At 52.7% G+C, this 20,271-nt stretch overlaps 1 protein-coding gene across 1 annotated transcript in view; it reads left to right on the forward strand.

The window, feature by feature from the left end:
* The window catches only part of hpxa (hemopexin a), a 116,957-nt gene extending 114,792 nt beyond the window's left edge, over positions 1-2,165 (forward strand). The window contains exon 10 of the mRNA XM_072477552.1: positions 1,715-2,165. Coding sequence (XP_072333653.1) covers positions 1,715-1,947 — 233 coding nt within the window. The 3' untranslated portion in view covers positions 1,948-2,165. The remainder of the gene's footprint in view (positions 1-1,714) is intronic.
* Positions 2,166-20,271: the final 18,106 nt, after the last annotated feature.

A 20,271-nucleotide genomic window follows, 5' to 3' on the forward strand; every position in this document is an offset into this window, starting at 1 on the left:
CGCCACCGTCTCCACCATGGCGGAGGCAGAAGAGACTCCCTCCACTGCGCACGCGTGGGAAGCTGTCAGCGGCCGCTGACGCTCCCGCGCATGCGCCGCCCGGAGATGTCATTTCCGCGCCAGCTGGCGGGGCACCAAAGGCCTTTTCCGCCAGCTGGCGGGGCGGAAATTCATCCGGCGCCGACCTAGCCCCTCAATGTTGGGGCTCGGACCCCAAAGGTGCGGAATGCTCCGCGGCGAGATGCCCGTCTGATTTGCGCCGTTTTGGGCGCCAGTCGGCGGACATCGCGCCGTTTCCGGAGAATTTTGCCCCAGATAACAGAAAGATATGGGGCAGGATTCTCCGTCAGCTAATGCTAGAATCGCTAGAATTGGGCAGAAAATCGGTTTTGACCCTGACATTGTGGGTAGCACAGTGGTTAGCACGGTTGCTTCACAGCTCCAGGGTCCCAGGTTCGATTCCCCTGCTGGGTCACTGTCTGTGCGGAGTCTGCACATCCTCCCCGTGTCTGCGTGGGTTTCCTCCGGGTGCTCCGGTTTCCTCCCACAGTCCAAAGATGTGCAGGTTCGGTGGATTGGCCATGATAAATTGCCCTAGTGTCCAAAAAGGTTGGTGGGGTTACTGGGTTACGGGGATAGGTTGGAGGGTGCTCTTTCCAAGGTCCGGTGCAGACTCGATGGGCTGAATGACCCCCTTCTGCCCTGTAAATTCTATGATTGCGATGGGCGCCCATTTCAGGCCAAATCGCAATTCTCCGGCGCATCGACAGCAGCGCCAATGCATTCCACTCCCCAGTACAGTAAACACCATTAGCGGGCCCGACCCGGTATTCTCCAGGGCCTCCGCGATTCTCCAGGGCCTCCGCGATTCTCCAGGGCCTCCGCGATTCTCCAGGGCCTCCGCGATTCTCCGGGGCCTCCGCGATTCTCCGGGGCCTCCGCGATTCTCCGGGGCCTCCACGATTCTCCGGGGCCTCCACGATTCTTACCGGCGGGACAAGGCGGCGCAGGCGGGCTCCGGGGTCCTGGGGGGGGGCGCAGGGCAATCTGGCCCCGGGGGGTGACCCCACGGTGGCCTGGCCCGCGATCGGGGTTCACCGATCCGCGGGCGGGCCTGTGCCGTGGGGGCACTCTTTCCCTTCCGCCTCCGCCACGGGTTTAATCTACGCCGGCGGGACAGGCATTTTAGCGGCGGGACTTCGGCCCATCCGGTCCGGAGAATCGCGGGGGGGGGCCCGCCAATCGGCGCGGCGCGATTTCCGCCCCCGCCGAATCTCCGGTGCCGGAGACTTCGGCAACCGGCGGGGGCGGGATTCACACCAGCCCCCGGCGATTCTCCGACCCAGCGGGGGGTCGGAGAATTTCGCCCAAGGTTGGGGCTCGGCCCCCAAAGATGCGGAGCATTCCTTTCCAAGAGCCGGTGCAGACTCGATGGGCCGAATGGCCTCCTTCTGCACTGTAAATTCTATGATTCTATGATTCCGCACCTTTGGGGCGGCGCGATGCCTGTCTGATTTGCGCCCAGTCGGCGGACATCACGCCGTTTCCGGAGAATTTTGTCCATGGAATGGATAAAGCACAGAGGCAGTCAATTCCGCTCAACAAGTGGAAACCTCTGAGACTCACTCTGTATTTAACCCCCTTCTCCCTCTCTGATGTTGCAGGAAGTTTCTGGGATGGATTGTAACTCTCTTCTCCCTCTCTGATGTTGCAGGTAATCAGGTCCAGAGTGTAAATCTGGAACAGACACCCCGAGCTCTGGGTAATGGGACCCGGATGGGTCATCCTCATGTCGATGGGGCCATTTGCAACTCGAATGGTGTCCACCTGTTCATCGGCACAAAATACTACAGATATGATTCACCCAATGATCTCGTTGCTTGGAAAAGTATTCCGGATGCACGCAGCATCAGCCTGGATTTCATGTCCTGTGCCCCCGGTGGATAATGGAACAGCAGGTGGGAGAGGAACTCCCAATGGGCTCAGCATCGAGTGGGAAGTTTCTGCAGGCCTTCAATGATCAAAGACCGTTTCCTGAAACTCAGTAATCATCATTGCAGCTTCTCACCAACTGTAAACCTGCTGACATCACCACAGAAACCCGGCAACTGGGCAGTCCTTGTTAACCTGTAATTGCCTTTAATAAAACAGCTTTTCTTCCAGTTTCTCATTGTCTGTCTCAGATTTTCAGCAATACTCTGCTCCCGCTCTGCTTCATGGGATTGACATGCAGACATCACAGAGCAAATTCATCCCAACCTCTGGAGATTTTCCCACCTGTTGTTTGAATGGTGAAGGCGCAGCTGATGTGAGTTACTGCCCTGCACAGACCAGAAAGGTTCTAGATTAAATCCCTATGCTATTCATCGCTTGATGTGAAATTCAAAAGATTAACAGTGCCCCTCCTAGTTATTGGTTACAGTTCACTCCATCTGAAGTAGTCTTTGGGCCCCCAATGATCCGTTACCACAACCGTACTGTGTTAATTATGTTCATGTTGCCTTCTGGTGTTCACACACACCAGGGGCATGTTTGCGGCCACTCGGGCCTACCTTGGTGTTGTTGGGGCTGGGCCTACCTTGGTGCTGTTGGGGCTGGGCCTACCTTGGTGTTGTTGTGGCTGGGCCTACCTTGGTGTTGTTGTGGCCGGGCCTACCTTGGTGCTGTTGGGGCCGGGCCTACCTTGGTGCTGTTGGGGCCGGGCCTACCTTGGTGCTGTTGGGGCCGGGCCTACCTTGGTGCTGTTGGGGCTGGGCCTACCTTAGTGCTGTTGGGGCCAGGCCTACCTTGGTGTTGTTGTGGCTGGGCCTACCTTAGTGCTGTTGGGGCCGGGCCTACCTTGGTGTTGTTGTGGCCGGGCCTACCTTGGTGCTGTTGTGGCTGGGCCTACCTTGGTGCTGTTGGGGCCGGGCCTACCTTGGTGTTGTTGGGGCCGGGCCTACCTTGGTGCTGTTGTGGCTGGGCCTACCTTGGTGTTGTTGGGGCTGGGCCTACCTTGGTGCTGTTGGGGCCGGGCCTACCTTGGTGTTGTTGTGGCTGGGCCTACCTTGGTGTTGTTGTGGCTGGGCCTACCTTGGTGCTGTTGGGGCCGGGCCTACCTTGGTGTTGTTGTGGCTGGGCCTACCTTGGTGCTGTTGGGGCCGGGCCTACCTTGGTGCTGTTGGGGCCGGGCCTACCTTGGTGCTGTTGGGGCCGGGCCTACCTTGGTGTTGTTGGGGCCGGGCCTACCTTGGTGTTGTTGGGGCCGGGCCTACCTTGGTGCTGTTGGGGCCGGGCCTACCTTGGTGCTGTTGGGGCCGGGCCTACCTTGGTGCTGTTGGGGCCGGGCCTACCTTGGTGTTGTTGTGGCTGGGCCTACCTTGGTGCTGTTGGGGCCGGGCCTACCTTGGTGTTGTTGTGGCTGGGCCTACCTTGGTGTTGTTGGGGCCGGGCCTACCTTGGTGTTGTTGTGGCTGGGCCTACCTTGGTGCTGTTGTGGCTGGGCCTACCTTGGTGTTGTTGTGGCTGGGCCTACCTTGGTGTTGTTGTGGCTGGGCCTACCTTGGTGTTGTTGGGGCTGGGCCTACCTTGGTGCGGTTGGGGCCGGGCCTACCTTGGTGTTGTTGGGGCTGGGCCTACCTTGGTGTTGTTGTGGCTGGGCCTACCTTGGTGTTGTTGTGGTCACACCCATGTGCTTCCTGCCGTGGGTCCCCTCTGGCTCCTGTAACTTGTTTACCCTGGATTCTGGTTGGCGTATCCACTGCCCCCACCCCCCCGGTCTTCTCTTCTTCCATTATCCCTTTCCTACATCAATGATCACTGCCCCACAGTGGGCAGCGATTGGGAAAATATACTTGGATCATCCAGTAGTTGATTAACGGACTTTGCAGTTTCAACATAATGTGCACATTATTTATTGGACCATTTCCACAACCTCTATCTCCCCTCACAACTTCTCACCCCACTCACTTTCTCTCTCTCTTTCCCTCTTACTCAGTTATCATAGAATTACTACAGTGCAGAAGGTCTGCGATGAATGTAATCCTTTTCTTCCCTACTGCTATTAGACAGGAGCTGAGGAGCATAAAGTGGGAACAATTGTTCTTGGGGAAATGCACAACAGTAATGTGGGGATTGTTTGAGGAGCTCTTGCTGCGAGTGCTGGATAGTTTTGTCCCACTGAGACGAGGAAGGAATGGTAAGGTGAAGGAGCCTTGGCTGACAAGAGAAGTGGAGCTTCTAGTCAAGAGGAAGAAGGAAGCTTACGTAAGATTGATGAAGCAAGATCTGGCTCGGCTCTAGAGGGTTACAAGTAGCCAGGAAGGAACTCAAAAATGGACGGAGGAGAGCTAGAAGGGGGCATGAAAAAGCCCTGGCGGGAAGGATTAGGGAAAACACCAAGGCGTTCTACACTTGTGTGAGAAATAAGAGTATGATCAGAGTGAGAGTAGGGCCGATCAGGGATAGTGGAGGGAATTTGTGCCTAGAATCTGAGGAGGTGGGGGGGGCCCTAAATGAATATTTGGTTCAATATTCATGAGAGAGAGGGACCTTGTTGCTGTTGAGAACAGCGTGGACCAGGTTAATCGGCTCGAACAGGTTGATATTAAGAAGGAGGATGTGCTGGAAATTTTGAAAAGCATCAGGATAGATCAGTCCCCCGGGCCTGACGGGATATACCCAAGGTTACTCCGGGAAGCGAGGGAGGAGATTGCTGCGCCGTTGGTGATGATCTTTGCGTCCTCACTCTCCACTGGAGTCGTACCAGATGATTGGAGGGAGGCGAATGTTGTTCCCCTGTTCAAGAAAGGGAATAGAGAAATCCCTGGGAATTACAGACCAGACAGTCTTGCGTCTGTGATGAGCAAAATACTGGAAAGGATTCTGAGAGATCGGATTTATGATTATTTAGAAAAACATAATTTGATTTGTTATGGGGCAGGGTTTAGAGAGCCCCAAAGTGTACCATGGAGTTCACCTGATCCACAACATTTAGTAGATTGTGGTTATGGGGAACACTTGGGCCCACTCTGCAGGGTGGTGCAACAGAGATCTACAGTTCTTTTAAATTAAAACAATGTTTATTCATGAAACCAGTTAACACCTGATAAACATCTTTTTTTAAAAAATATTTTTATTGAAGTATTTTATAACAAAAACAGAAAAAGAACAGTAAACATTAAACAGTAATATGGGGCGAGATTCTCCGACCCCCCGCCGGGTCGGAGAATCACCAGGGCTGGCGTGAATCCCGCCCCCGCCGGTTGCCGAAGTCTCCGGCACCGGATATTCGGCGGGGGCGGGAATCGCGCCGCGCCGGTTGGCGGGCCCCCCCGCGATTCTCCGGCCCGGATGGGCCGAAGTCCCGCCGCTAAAATGCCTGTCCCGCCGGCGTAAATTAAATCACCTACCTTACCGGCGGGACAAGGCGGCGCGGGCGGGCTCCGGGTTCCTGGGGGGGGGGAGCGGAGCGATCTGGCCCCGGGGGGTGCCCCCACGGTGCGGGCGGGCCTGTGCCGTGGGGGCACTCTTTTCCTTCCGCCTTCGCCACGGTCTCCACCATGGCGGAGGCGGAAGAGACTCCCTCCACTGCGCATGTGCGGGAATGCCATCAGCGGCCGCTGACGCTCCCGCGCATGCGCCGCCCGGAGATGTCATTTCCGCGCCAGCTGGCGGGGCACCAAAGGCCTTTTCCGCCAGCTGGCGGGGCGGAAATTCGTCCGCCGCCAGACTAGCCCCTCAATGTTGGGGCTCGGCCCCCAAAGATGCGGAGCATTCCGCACCTTTGGGGCAGCGCGATGCCCGTCTGATTTGCGCCGTTTTGGGCGCCAGTCGGCGGACATCACGCCGTTTCCGGAGAATTTCGCCCATGGTGAGAAAAAAATATACAGACATTTCCCCAAACGGCTTTATCTTCCCAGACCACTACTGCCGACATTTTAAATTTCTCCAAGAAAGTCGACGAACGTCTGCCACCTCTGGGAAAACCCTAACATTGATCTTCTTAAGGCAAACTTTATTTTCTCGAGACTGAGAAACCCAGCCATGTCACTAATCCAGGTCTCGACACTCGGGGGCTCCGAGTCCCTCCACATTAGCAAGATCCGTCTCCGGGCTACCAGGGAGGCAACGGCCAGGACGTCGGCCTCTTTCAACCCCTGAACTCCCGGGTCTTCTGACACTCCAAAGCTCGCCACCTCTGGACTTGGCACCACCCCCGTACCTAGCACCTTGGATATTGCCCTGGCAAACCCCTGCCAGAACTCTCCAAGCTTCGGGCATGCCCAAATGGGTGGGTCATTTAGCACTGGGCTAAATCGCTGGCTTTGAAAGCAGACCAAGGCAGGCCAGCAGCACGGTTCAATTCCCGTACCAGCCTCCCCAAACAGGCGCCGGATATGTGGCGACTAGGGGCTTTTCACAGTAACTTCATTTGAAGATTACTTGTGACAATAAGTGATTTTCAATTTTCAATCATATGGACATGGTTAGCTGGGCTTCCCGCACACCTCGCACATCTGTCTTCTACCCTGAAAAACGTGTTCACCCTCCCCGCCGTCATGTGGGCCCGGTGTACCACGTTAAACTGGATTAAACTAAGCCTGGCACATGATGAGAAGGAATTGACCCTGCTTAGGGCTTCCGCCCACAGACCCCGCTCCAACTCGCTTCCGAGCTCCTCCTCCCATTTGCCCTTAAGCTCCTGCACCGGGGTTTCCTCCGCCTCCAACCGCTCCTGGTAAATATCCGATCCCTTCCCCTCCCCCACCCAGGTACCGGAAACTACCCTGTCCTGTCTCCCCCGTGGTGGCACCTGTTTCCTCAGGAAGACCCGCACTTGTAAATATCTAAAGCCGTTCCCTGGCAGGGGTTTAAATTTGTCCTCCAGCGCCTGCAGGCTGGGAAAGCTCCCATCTATAAACAGGTCACCCATCCTTTTGATACCCGCCCTCTGCCAGCTCTGGAGCCCGCCGTCCATCCTGCCCGGTAGGAACCTGTGGTTATTACATATCGGGGACCAGACCGATGCTCCCTCCACCCTCTTGTGTCTCCTCCACTGCCCCCAGATCTTCAGTCGCCACCACCACCACCAGACCTACGGGCCGGCGAGAACGGCAGAGGTGCCGTTACCAGCGCTCCCAAACTGGTGCCTTTACATGACGCCGCTTCCAACCGCTCCCATGCCGACCCCTCCCCCAATACCCACTTCCTGATCATGGCTATGTTGGCTGCCCAGTAGTAGTTGCACAGTTCGGCAACCCAGCCCGCCCTCCCAGGCTGCGTTCCAGCAGCTCTCTCTTCACTCGCGGGGTCTTATTCGCCCACGGTCCGAAATACACAGGAGGAGATCATCCGCGTAGAGCGAGACCCAGTGGTCCACCCGCCCCGGACCAGCCTCTGCCAGTTCCTTGAAGCTCTCAACGCCATGGCCAGCAGCTCAATGGCCAGAGCAAATAATAACGGGGCGAGGGGACACCCTTGCCTCGTCCCCCGCTGCAATTTAAAATACCCCGACCTAAGCCGATTCGTACGCACGCTTGCCACAGGCGCCTGGTACAGGAATCGCACCCACCGGATAAAGCCCTCACCAAACCCAAACCTACCTAGCGCCTCCCACAGGTACTCCCACTCCACCCGATCGAAAGCTTTCTCTGCATCCATCACTGCCACAACCTCTGCTTCCTCCTTCCGAGGCATCATCACAATATTTAACAGCCTCCGCACATTGGCATTAAGTTACCTGCCCTTAACAAATCCAGTCTGGCCTTCCCCGATCACCCCTGGGACACAATCCTCTATCCTTGATCTTAGCCAATAGCTTGGCATCCACATTTAGCAACGAGATTGGCCTGTAAGACCCACACTGATCAGGGTCCTTCTCCCGTTTCAGAATGAGTGAGATCGAGGCCTGTGACATTGTAGGGGGCAGGATTCCCCCCTCTCTCGCTTCATTAAAGGTCCTCATCAGCAGTGGGCTCAATGTCTCTGAAAATTTCTTTACAAATTCCACCGGAAAAGCATCCGGCCCCAGGGCCTTGCCCGACTGCATGCCCCCCAGCCCCTTAATGATTTCTTCTATCTCGATCGGGGTCCCCAGCCCCTCCACCAGGCCCTCCTCCACCCTCGGGAACCTCACCTGGTCCAGAAATTGCCTCATCCCATCCGCTCCCGCCGGGGATTCCGACTCATAATTTGCTGCAGAATTCCTTAAAAACTTCATTCACCCCCTCCGGGTCTGACACCGAGTTGCCCTCCTTACTCTTTACTCCACCAATCTCCCTGGCCGCCTCTCTCTTCCTAAGCTGGTGCGCCAGCATCCTGCTCGCTTTCTCCCCATACTCATAGACCGCCCCCTTAGACTTTCTCAGCTGTTCTACCGCTTTCCCTGTGGTCAACAATTCAAACTCGGTCTGTAGCTTGCGCCACTCCCTCTGGAGTCCCACGCCCGGGGCCTCCACATACCTCATGTCCATCCGAAGTATCATAGAACATAGAACATAGAACATTACAGCGCAGTACAGGCCCTTCGGCCCTCGATGTTGCGCCGACCTGTGAAACCACTCTAAAGCCCATCTACACTATTCCCTTATCATCCATATGTCTATCCAATGACCATTTGAATGTCCTTAGTGTTGGCGAGTCCACTACTGTTGCAGGCAGGGCATTCCACACCCTTACTACTCTCTGAGTAAAGAACCTACCTCTGACATCTGTCCTATATCTATCTCCCCTCAATTTAAAGGTATGTCCCCTCGTGCTAGACATCACCATCCGAGGAAAAAGGCTCTCACTGTCCACCCTGTCCAATCCTCTGATCATCTTGTATGCCTCAATTAAGTCACCTCTTAACCTTCTTCTCTCTAACGAAAACAGCCTCAAGTCCCTCAGCCTTCCCTCATAAGATCTTACCTCCATACCAGGCAACATTCTGGTAAATCTCCTCTGCACCCTTTCCAATGCTTCCACATCCTTCCTATAATGCGGCGACCAGAATTGCACGCAATACTCCAAATGCGGCCGCACCAGAGTGTTGTACAGCTGCAACATGACCTCATGGCTCCGAAACTCAATCCCTCTATCAATAAAAGCTAACACACCGTACACCTTCTTAACAACCCTCTCAACCTGGGTGGCAACTTTCAGGGATCTATGTACATGGACACCGAGATCTCTCTGCTCATCCACACTGCCAAGAATCTTACCATTAGCCCAGTACTCAGTCTTCCTGTTATTCCTTCCAAAATGAATCACCTCACACTTTTCTGCATTAAACTCCATTTGCCACCTCTCAGCCCAGCGCTGTATCTCCTCCACGAACCTCTCCCTCTCCGCCCTCTCCCTCTTTTCGCTATGGGACTGGATCAATATTAGTTCCTGCTATGGGTGAGGCATTTTCAGAACCCCAAAATGTATCATGGAGTTCAACCAACCTCTCCCTTTAATGTATTGTTGCTTTTCCTGGCGCACGGCTTGTTCCCTAGGTGTGGGATTACAATTATGGACACGTGGGTTTTTAAACACAAAACAATGTTTATTCCATGAACTCAACTGAACATCTTAAATAAACATTGGATCTCTTAACACCCCTTACTTCAAAGATAACTCAGAAAATATTGCAACAGTAAATAATTCCTTAAAATGTTCCTTCAAACATCCAAGAGACTTAACACCTTTAAACAGAATCACATCAGGTTAAAGGCTTCACTATTATGAGTTTAAATCACCCAAATGATCCAGAGATAGTCTTTCATGGCAGAGATCACAGCAGATCCAGCTCACCACAGACACACCCAAGCTCCTTTCAAAACTGCAAAACGGCTGACCTGACCTCAGCTCCACCCACTCTCTGACGTCACTGTTTTCATAAAGGTACATTGCTTAAACATCCAGTTCTTAAAGGTGCTCTCACATGTCACCTCCCCCCAAGAAAAAAAAATAAACCATCAACTTCAGGATGGTTTCATTTTTCACTTTTGCACCATCCACTAAGAAATCCACACAGTAAATATACCTTTTCGTTTTTTTAAAAAAAAACAACACACGCAGACAGGTATAATAATATAGTCCATTTTTCTTTGTTCTTCTTCCTCCAACCGAAATCCTTCTCAATTGACAGTCTCTTTGAACAAAGTCTCTGCACGATCCATCCATTCCTCTACTCCTCGACATTTCTCTTTAGTATCAGATACTTTAGTTCAATCTGACCACAGAGTCCCTTGCAATTCTCCAATACAGGAGCATTGGTGATCACAGCTTTCAGGCAGTCAAATGCCTGTTGAAAGTCCGCTGTCCATTGAATTATTTTACGTTTCTCCAGCAATTCTATCAGTGGAGTAATCACGCCACAAAACCTTTGCACAACTGTTCGATCAAATTCATTCATGCTAGGAGATCGCATTATTTCCTATCGTCTTGAGGGTATCGGAAACTCCGCAAGGAAACTGATTCGGGCTTCTCCAAATTCACTTTCGGCTAGGTTCATCACCAAACCTGCCTCCTGAAGTCGATCGAAGAACTCCATACGATGTTCTAAATGTTCTTTCCATGTCTGGAAGTTGGAAATAAAAGCAGATTGTCCCACTTTCTCCATGCAATCCTTCAATGGTGGGACAGGATAAGAGTCCGTTCTTGTAACTGCATTAACCTTTCTATAGTCCACACACAACCGTCTGGTTTAGGTACCATCACTATGGGTGAGCTCCATTGGCTGCAACCCACTTCAATTATGCCATTCTTCAGCATACTCTCAATCTCTCTGTTAACCTGTGCCAATTTTAAAGGATTAAGTCTATATGGATGTTGTTTGATTGGAACAGCATTTCCCACATCTACATCATGTATAGCCATTTTAGTGCTTCCCAATTTATCTCTACAAACTTGCCCATGTGATATAAATACTCTTTCAGGTCAGTCCGTTTTTCCTCTGGAAGGTAACTCAACAATTTATCCCAATTTTTAAGAACATTCTCATTTTCCAATTTAATTTGAGGTATGTCAAATTCACAATCATCTGGATTTGGTTCGTCACTTTGAGTTAGAATCATTAAAACCTCCTTTTTCTCTCCTTCCCTTTCAAAGTACCTTTTAAGCATATTCACATGACATATTCGGTGAATCTTCCTTCGATCTGGTGTTTTTACCACATAATTCACCTCACTTAATTTCCTTTCAATCTGATAAGGTCCACAAAACCTAGCTTTTAAAGGCTCCCCTACCACTGGTAACAACACTAAAACTTTATCCCCACTGGCAAAACTACAAACTTTGGATTTCTTGCCGCTACCCGTTTCATCACATTTTGTTCAACTTTCAAATGTTGTCTAGCGAATTCACCTGCTCTATTTAATCGTTCCCTAAAATTTGACACGTAATTCAGCAATGTCATTTCCGATTTCTCACCCACCAATTTTTCTTTAATCAATTTAAGTGGTCCTCTTACCTCATGACCAAAAATTAGTTCAAAAGGACTAAATTTGGTAGACTCATTACGTGCATCTCTAATTGCAAACAATACGAATGGAATTCCTTTATCCCAATCCTCTGGATAATCTTGACAATAAGCCCTCAACATTGTCTTTAATGTCTGATGCCACCTTTCTAATGCTCCCTGCGATTCTGGATGGTACGCAGTTGATTTAAATTGTTTTATTCCTAAGCTATCCATAACTTATTTGAATAACTTTGAAGTAAAATTTGTTCCTTGATCCAATTGTATTTCTGTGGGTAGTCCATATCTAGTAAAGAATTTAAGTAACTCCTCCACAATCCTTTTAGCTGTAATATTACGTACTGGAATGGCCTCTGGAAACCTTGTAGACACATCCATTATAGTCAAAAGATATTGATTCCCACTTTTTGTTTTATAAGCGGTCATACACAATCGATTAGGCCCCTCGTAAAAGGTTCCTCAAATGCTGGAATGGGCATTAAGGGCGCTGGTTTTATCACTGCTTGAGGTTTCCCTATCACTTAACATGTGTGACATGATTGACAAAATTTAACTACATCTTTATGTCGTCCAGGCCAATAAAAATGTTTTTGGATTTTAGCTTGAGTTTTCCTTATTCCCAAATGACCTCCCACTGGTACCTCATGTGTAACTCGCAACACCTCTTTTCTATACCCTATCGGCAATACTACTTGATGAACTTCTGCCCACGTTACATCCGCCTGAATATGTAAAGGTCTCCATTTTCTCATCATAGATTATCATAGAATTTACAGTGCAGAAGGAGGCCATTCGGCCCATCGAGTCTGCACTGGCTCTTGGAAAGAGCACCCTACCCAAGGTCAACATCTCCACACTATCCCCATAACCCAGTAACCCAACCCAACACTAAGGGCAATTTTGGACACTAAGGGCAATTTATCATGGCCAAGTCACCTAACCAAGACATCATTTTTATGGTAATAACACTCTGGTATACTCTCAGATTCCTCTTCCGTATATGCTTTCTGATATATCCGTTTTATTTCTACATCTTTCTGTTGTAACTCCGCCAATTTTCCTGAGCTAAAAATATCCACCTCATCCTCCACCTGTTCTTGTTCTTTTTCAACCATCTGATCAAAAATCGTTTCTGATAATTGCCCTTCAACTTCATCTTCACTCTTTGATTTCTCCTCTTGTCTTAACCTGTGACTTTGCGACCTTGTTACTACACAATCTGGAAACATCCCAGGATATTCGTCCTTCAACCTTTCAGTTGACTGATTTTCCACTGGCTTATCAACCACAGTAGGCATCACTCTCACCTGCGATCCAGCTATATCATTACCCAAGATAAACTGTATTCCTGGACAAGTTAGACCATAGAACATAACAGCGCAGTACAGGCCCTTCGGCCCTCGATGTTGCGCCGACCTGTGAAACCACTCTAAAGCCCATCTACACTATTCCCTTATCGTCCATATGTCTATCCAATGACCATTTGAATGCCCTTAGTGTTGGCGAGTCCACTACTGTTGCAGGCAGGGCATTCCACGCCCTTACTACTCTCTGAGTAAAGAACCTACCTCTGACATCTGTCCTATATCTATCTCCCCTCAATTTAAAGCAATGTCCCCTTGTGCTAGACATCACCATCCGAGGAAAAAGGCTCTCACTGTCCACCCTATCCAATCCTCTGATTATCTTGTATGCCTCAATTAAGTCACCTCTTAACCTTCTTTTCTCTAACGAAAACAGCCTCAAGTTCCTCAGCCTTTCCTCATAAGATCTTCCCTCCATACCAGGCAACATTCTGGTAAATCTCCTCTGCACCCTTTCCAATGCTTCTACATCCTTCCTATAATGCGGCGACCAGAATTGCACGCAATACTCCAAATGCGGCCGCACCAGAGTTTTGTACAGCTGCAACATGACCTCATGGCTCCGAAACTCAATCCCTCTACCAATAAAAGCTAACACACCGTACTCCTTCTTAACAACCCTCTCAACCTGGTGGCAACTTTCAGGGATCTATGTACATGGACACCGAGATCTCTCTGCTCATCCACACTGCCAAGAATCTTACCACTAGCCCAGTACTCTGTATTCCTGTTATTCCTTCCAAAATGAATCACCTCACACTTTTTTGCATTAAACTCCATTTGCCACCTCTCAGCCCAGTGCTGCAGCTTATCTATGTCCCTCTGTAACTTGTGACATCCTTCCGCACTGTCCACAACTCCACCGACTTTAGTGTCATCTGCAAATTTACTCACCCATCCTTCTACGCCCTCCTCCAGGTCATTTATAAAAATGACAAACAGCAGTTTGTCCCCTCCCTCCCTGGGTTGCTCCTGCTGCTGCTGACCTCCTCCTAACGCTCCGCGAGATAGTCGAGGAACGGTTGCCATCGCCTGAAGAACCCCTGCGCAGATCCTCTCAAGGCAAACTTTATCCTCTCCAGCTTAATGAACCCTGCCATGTCATTTATCCAGGCTTCCACACTGGGGGGCTTCCCATCCTTCCACATGAGCAAGATCCTCCGCCGAGCTACCAGGGACGCAAAGGCCAGAATGCCGGCCTCTTTCGCCTCCTGCACATGTGGGCGTTATTCGCCGGGCTGCCCGAGCACCTCCCACACCTGTCCTCCATCCCAAAGAACTTACTCAGCCTCGCCCCTGTCATATGCGCTCTGTGAGTAACCTTAAACTGTATCAGGCTGAGCCTGGCACATGAGGAAGAGGAATTAACCCTACTCAGGGCATCAGCCCACAGACCCTCTTCGATCTCCTCCCCCAGCTCCTCCTCCCACTTGCCCTTCAGCTCCTCTACCGAAGCCTCCTCCTCTTCCTTCATCTCCTGATATATCGCCGAAACCTTGCCTTCTCCGACCCGTGGGGCAGCACGGTAGCATTGTGGATAGCACAATTGCTTCACAGCTCCAGGGTCCCAGGTTCGATTCCGGCTTGGGTCACTGTCTGTGCGGAGTCTGCACATCCTCCCCGTGTCTGCGTGGGTTTCCTCCGGGTGCTCCGGTTTCCTCCCACAGTCCAAAGATGTGCAGGTTAGGTGGATTGGCCGTGATAAATTGCCCTTAGTGTCCAAAATTGCCCTTAGTGTTGGGTGGGGTTACTGGGTTATGGGGATAGGGTGGAGGTGTTGACCTTGGGTAGGTCTTTCTAAGAGCCGGTGCAGATTCGATGGGCCGAATGGCCTCCTTCTGCACTGTAAATTCTATGATATCTATGATACACCCGAAATCACCCTGTCCAGAATCCTCTGTGCCGGGAGCAACGGGAATTCACTCACCTGCCGCCTCACAAATGCCCTCACTTGCATGTACCTGAAAGCGTTTCCCGGGGGTAGCCCAAGCTTCTCCTCCAGCTTCCCTAGGCTCGCAAACGTCCCGTCTATAAACAGGTTCCCCAACCTTCTGATCCCTGCCCGATGCCAGCTCCGAAACCCCCTGTCCATCCTTCCCGGGACGAACCGATGGTTCTCCCAGATCGGGGACCACACCGAGGCTCCCGTCGCACCCCTATGTCGTCTCCACTGCCCCCAGATCTTTAGCGTTGCCGCCACCACCGGACTCGTGGTGTACCTTGTCGGCGAGAGCGGCAGCGGTGCCGTCACCAGCGCCCCCAGGCTCGTTCCTTTGCAGGATGCCATCTCCAGCCTCTTCCATGCCGCCCCCCTCCCTCTGTTACCCACTTACGGATCATCGCCACGTCGGCTGCCCAATAATAGCCACCCAGATTCGGCAACGCCAGCCCTCCCTGTCCCTACTACGCTCCAGAAACCCCCTCCTTACCCTCAGGGTCTTGTTTGCCCACACAAAACCCATGATGCTCCTACCTACCCGCTTAAAAAAGGCCTTGGTAATCATAATAGGAAGGCACTGGAACACAAAAAGAAACCTCGGGAGGACCATCATTTTAACCGACTGCACGCTGCCCACTAGCGAGAGTGGCAGCACATCCCATGTTTTAAAGTCCTCCTCCATCTGCTCCACCAGCCGCGTCAAATTGAGCTTGTGCAGGGCCCCCCAACTCCTAGCTACCTGGATCCCCAAGTACCGAAAGCTCCTTTCCGCCCTCCTCAACGGTAGCTCGTCTATCCCTCTTCCCTGGTCCCCTGGATGCCCCACAAAGAGCTCACTTTTCCCTACATTGAGCTTATAGACCGAGAAGTCCCCAAACTCCCTTAGGATCCGCATGACCTCCGCCATCCCCTCCACTGGATCTGCCACATACAGCAACAGGTTGTCCGCATACAGCGACACCCGATGCTCCTCTCTGCCTCGGACCACCCCCCTCCATTTCCTGGACTCCCTTAATGCCATAGCCATTAATACAAACAACAGGGGGTACAGCCAAAAATACTCCGACCTCCATCGGGTCGTAGCCACACTCGCCACCGGGGCTCTATATAGGAGCTTAACCCAACTGATGAACCCCTCCCCGAACCCAAACCTCCGCACCACTTCCCAAAGATACTCCCACTCCACCCGGTCAAAGGCCTTCTCCGCATCCATAGCTGCCACTACCTCCGCTTCTCCCTCCACCGAGGGCATCATAATCACATTGAGGAGCCTCCGCACATTGTGTTTAGCTGCCTGCCCTTTACAAATCCCGTCTGGTCCTCATGAATCACCCCCGGGACACAGTCCTCAATTCTCGTAGCCAGCACTTTTGCCAGCAACTTAGCGTCAACATTGAGGAGCGAGATCGGTCTATACGACCCACATTGAAGTGGGTCCTTGTCCCGCTTCAGGATCAAAGAGATCGTCGCCTCCGACATTGTCGGGGGCAGGGTCCCCCCCTCCCTTGCCTCATTGAAAGTCCTCACTAGCAACGGGGCCTAGCAGGTCCGTATACTTCCTGTAAAACTCGACCGGGAACCCATCTGGCCCCGGGGCCTTCCCCGCCTGCATGCTCCCCAATCCTTTAACCAGCTCCTCCAACCCAATTGGCGCCCCCAAACCAGCCACCTCCTGCTCCTCCACCCTCGGGAACCTCAGTTGATCGAGAAATCGTCTCATCCCCTCTTCCCCCGCTGGGGGCTGAGATCTGTACAGCTCCTCATAAAAGTCCTTAAATGCCTCATTTACTTTCACCGCACTCCGCACCGTAGTTCCCCTGCTATCCCTAACTCCACCTATCTCCCTCGCTGCCATCCTCTTACGGAGCTGATGTGCCAGCATCCGACTAGCCTTCTCCCCATACTCGTACGTCGCCCCCTGTGCCTTCCTCCATTGTGCCTCTGCCTTCCCTGTGGTCAACAGGTCGAATTCTGTCTGGAGACTTCGCCTCTCCCTAAGTAGTCCCTCCTCGGGGGCCTCTGCATATCTCCTGTCCACCCTTAAAATCTCCCCCACTATCCTCTCCCTCTCCCTGCCCTCTCTCTTCTCCCTATGAGCCCTGATGGAGATTAACTCTCCCCTGACCACCGCCTTCAGCGCCTCCCATACCACCCCCACCTGCACCTCCCCGTTGTCGTTGGCCTCCAAGTACCTTTCAATGCACCCCCGCACCCTCCCGCACATCACCTCATCTGCCAGTAATCCCACATCCAAACACCACAACGGGCGTTGGTCCCTCTCCTCTCCCAACTCCAGCTCCACCCAGCGCGGGGTGTGGTCTGAGATGGCTATGGCCGAATACTCCGTTCCCTCCACTTTCGGGATCAGCGCCCTACTCAAAACAAAAAAATCTATCCGGGAGTAGGCTCTGTGTACGTGAGAAAAAAAAGAAAATTCCCTGACCAGGGGCCTAGCAAATCTCCACAGATCTACTCCCCCCATCTGGTCCATAAACCCCCTAAGCACCTTGGGCGCAGCCGGCCTCATCCCTGTCCTAGATCTGGAGCGATCTAATGCTGGGTCCAGCACTGTGTTGAAATCCCCCCCCCATTATCAAGCTTCCTGCCTCCAGATCCGGAATCCGCCTCAACATGCGCTTCATAAATCCGGCATCATCCCAGTTCGGGGCGTATACGTTTACCAACACCACCCACATCCCTTGCAACCTACCGCTCACCATCACGTATCGACCTCCATTATCCACTACAATATTCAGTGCCTCGAACGACACCCGCTTCCCCACCAGTGTTGCGACCCCTCTGTTCTTCGCATCCAGCCCTGAATAGAATACCTGTCCTACCCATCCCTTTCTTTTTTTTAAAAATAATTTTTATTAAAGGTTTTCATAAAATATCAATAACACAATGAGAAAGAAAGAAGAACCCAACAGGGTTAAGTACAAAACACAATCTAAAAAAGCAACAACCCCCCCCCGTGCCTAAATAATAAATTAACATTAACACCCCGACTTAACACAACTGGTGTATACACCCCCTCAGACCCTCCAGTGTAAATAACATAAACAAAAGTAAAGTAAACCCCCCCCCCCCCCCGCCCAACCCCCCGAGCTGCTGCTGCCATTGACCAATGTCTATCGTTCTGCCAGGAAGTCGAAGAACGGTTGCCACCGCCTAAAGAACCCTTGTACCGACCCTCTCAAGGCGAATTACACCCTCTCCAATTTAATGAACCCCGCCATATCGCTGATCCAGGATTCCACGTTTGGGGGCCTCGCATCTTTCCACTGAAGGAGAATCCTTCGCCGGGCTACCAGGGACGCAAAGGCCAGAATTCCGGCCTCTTTCGCCCCCTGCACTCCCGGCTCCTCTGCCACCCCAAATATTGCGAGCCCCCAGCCCGGTTTGACCCTGGATCCTACCACCCTTGACACCGTCCTCGCTACGCCCTTCCAAAATTCCTCCAGCGCCGGGCATGCCCAGAACATATGGGTGTGGTTTGCTGGGCTCCCTGAGCACCTAACACACCTGTCCTCACCCCCAAAGAACCGGCTCATCCTTGTCCCGGTCATGTGTGCCCTGTGCAGCACCTTAAACTGTATGAGGCTGAGCCTCGCGCACGAAGAGGAAGAGTTCACCCTCCCTAGGGCATCTGCCCACGTCCCCTCTTCGATCTCCTCTCCCAACTCCTCCTCCCACTTACCTTTCAACTCCACCACCGAGGCCTCCTCCTCCTCCTGCATCACCTGGTAAGTTTCCGAGATCTTCCCAACTCCCACCCACCCCCCCCGAGAGCACCCTGTCCTGTGCTGTGTGTGGCAGTAGCCGCGGGAATTCCACCACCTGCCGTCTGGCAAACACCCTTACCTGTAAGTACCTGAAGGTGTTCCCCGGGGGGAGCCTGTACTTCTCCTCCAGCTCACCCAGGCTCGCGAACTTCCCGTCCACAAACAGTTCCCTCAACTTTCGTATGCCTGCCCTGTGCCACCCCGAAAACCCTCCACCTGTTCTTCCTGGGGCGAACTGGTGGTTCCCCCGTAATGGGGTCCATGCCGAGGCCCCAACTTCCCCCCTATGCCGCCTCCACTGCCCCCAAATTTTGAGGGCCGCCACCACCACCGGGCTCGTGGTATACCTCCTTGGAGGGAGCGGCAGCGGCGCCGTTGCCAGCGCCCCCAGACTCGTACCCACACAGGACGCCGTCTCCAGCCTCTTCCATGCAGCCCCCTCCCCCTCCATCACCCACTTGCGCACCATTGTCGCATTGGCGGCCCAGTAGTACCCACAGAGGTTGGGCAGCGCCAGCCCCCCCCCTATCTCTACTCTGCTCCAGGAACACCCTTCTCACCCTCGGAGTCCCTCGCGCCCACACAAACCCCATTATACTCCTGTTAACCCGCCTGAAAAAAGCCTTCGGGATAAACACGGGGAGGCACTGGAACAGGAACAAAAACCTTGGGAGCACCATCATTTTGAGTGACTGCACCCTACCCGCCAGGGACAGCGGCAACGCGTCCCACCTCTTGAACTCCTCCTCCATTTGCTTCACCAGCCTTGTAAAGTTAAGCCTATGCAGGGCCCCCCAGCTCCTGGCCACCTGGACCCCCAAATATCTGAAGCTCCTCTCCTCCCTTTTTAGTGGGAGCTCGCCAATCCCCCTCTCCTGGTCCCCTAGCTGAACTACGAACAGCTCGCTCTTCCCCATATTGAGCTTGTACCCCGAAAAGTCCCCGAATTCCCTAAGGATCCTCATTACCTCTGGCATTCCTCCCACCGGGTCCGCCACATACAGCAGCAGGTCGTCCTCATAGAGCGACACCCTATGCTCCTCCCCACCCCGCACCAACCCCCTCCAGTTCCTCGACTCTCTCAGTGCCATAGCCAGGGGTTCAATCGCCAGGTCGAAGAGCAGGGGGGACAGGGGACACCCCTGTCTCGTCCCTCGGTGCAACCGAAAGTACTCGGACCTCCTCCTATTTGTGGCCACACTCGCCATCGGGACCTCGTACAACAGCCTAACCCACCAGACAAACCCCTCCCCAAACCCGAACCTCTTCAGCACCTCCCACAGGTACCCCCACTCTACCCTATCGAAGGCTTTCTCAGCGTCCATCGCCACAACTATCACCGCCTCCCCCTCCCTCGCCGGCATCATGATAACGTTCAAAAGCCTCCGCACATTCGCGTTCAACTGTCTCCCCTTCACAAACCCCGTCTGGTCTTCATGGATGATCTGCGGCACACAATCCTCAATCCTCATGGCTAAGACCTTCGCCAGCACCTTGGCATCTACATTTAGCAAGGAAATCGGTCTGTAAGACCCACATTGCAGGGGATCCTTGTCCCGCTTCAGGATCAAGGAGATCAGTGCCCGGGACATCGTTGGGGGTAAAGCCCCCCCCTCCCTTGCCTCATTAAAGGTCCTAACTAACAGCGGGCCCAACAGGTCCATATATTTTTTATAGAACTTGATCGGGAAACTGTCCGGCCCCGGTGCCTTCCCCGCCTGCCTGCTTCCTATCCCTTTGATCAGCTCCTCCAGC

The sequence above is a fragment of the Scyliorhinus torazame genome, chromosome 15 (assembly GCF_047496885.1).
Source record: "Scyliorhinus torazame isolate Kashiwa2021f chromosome 15, sScyTor2.1, whole genome shotgun sequence".
Classification (NCBI taxonomy): Eukaryota; Metazoa; Chordata; class Chondrichthyes; order Carcharhiniformes; family Scyliorhinidae; genus Scyliorhinus; species Scyliorhinus torazame.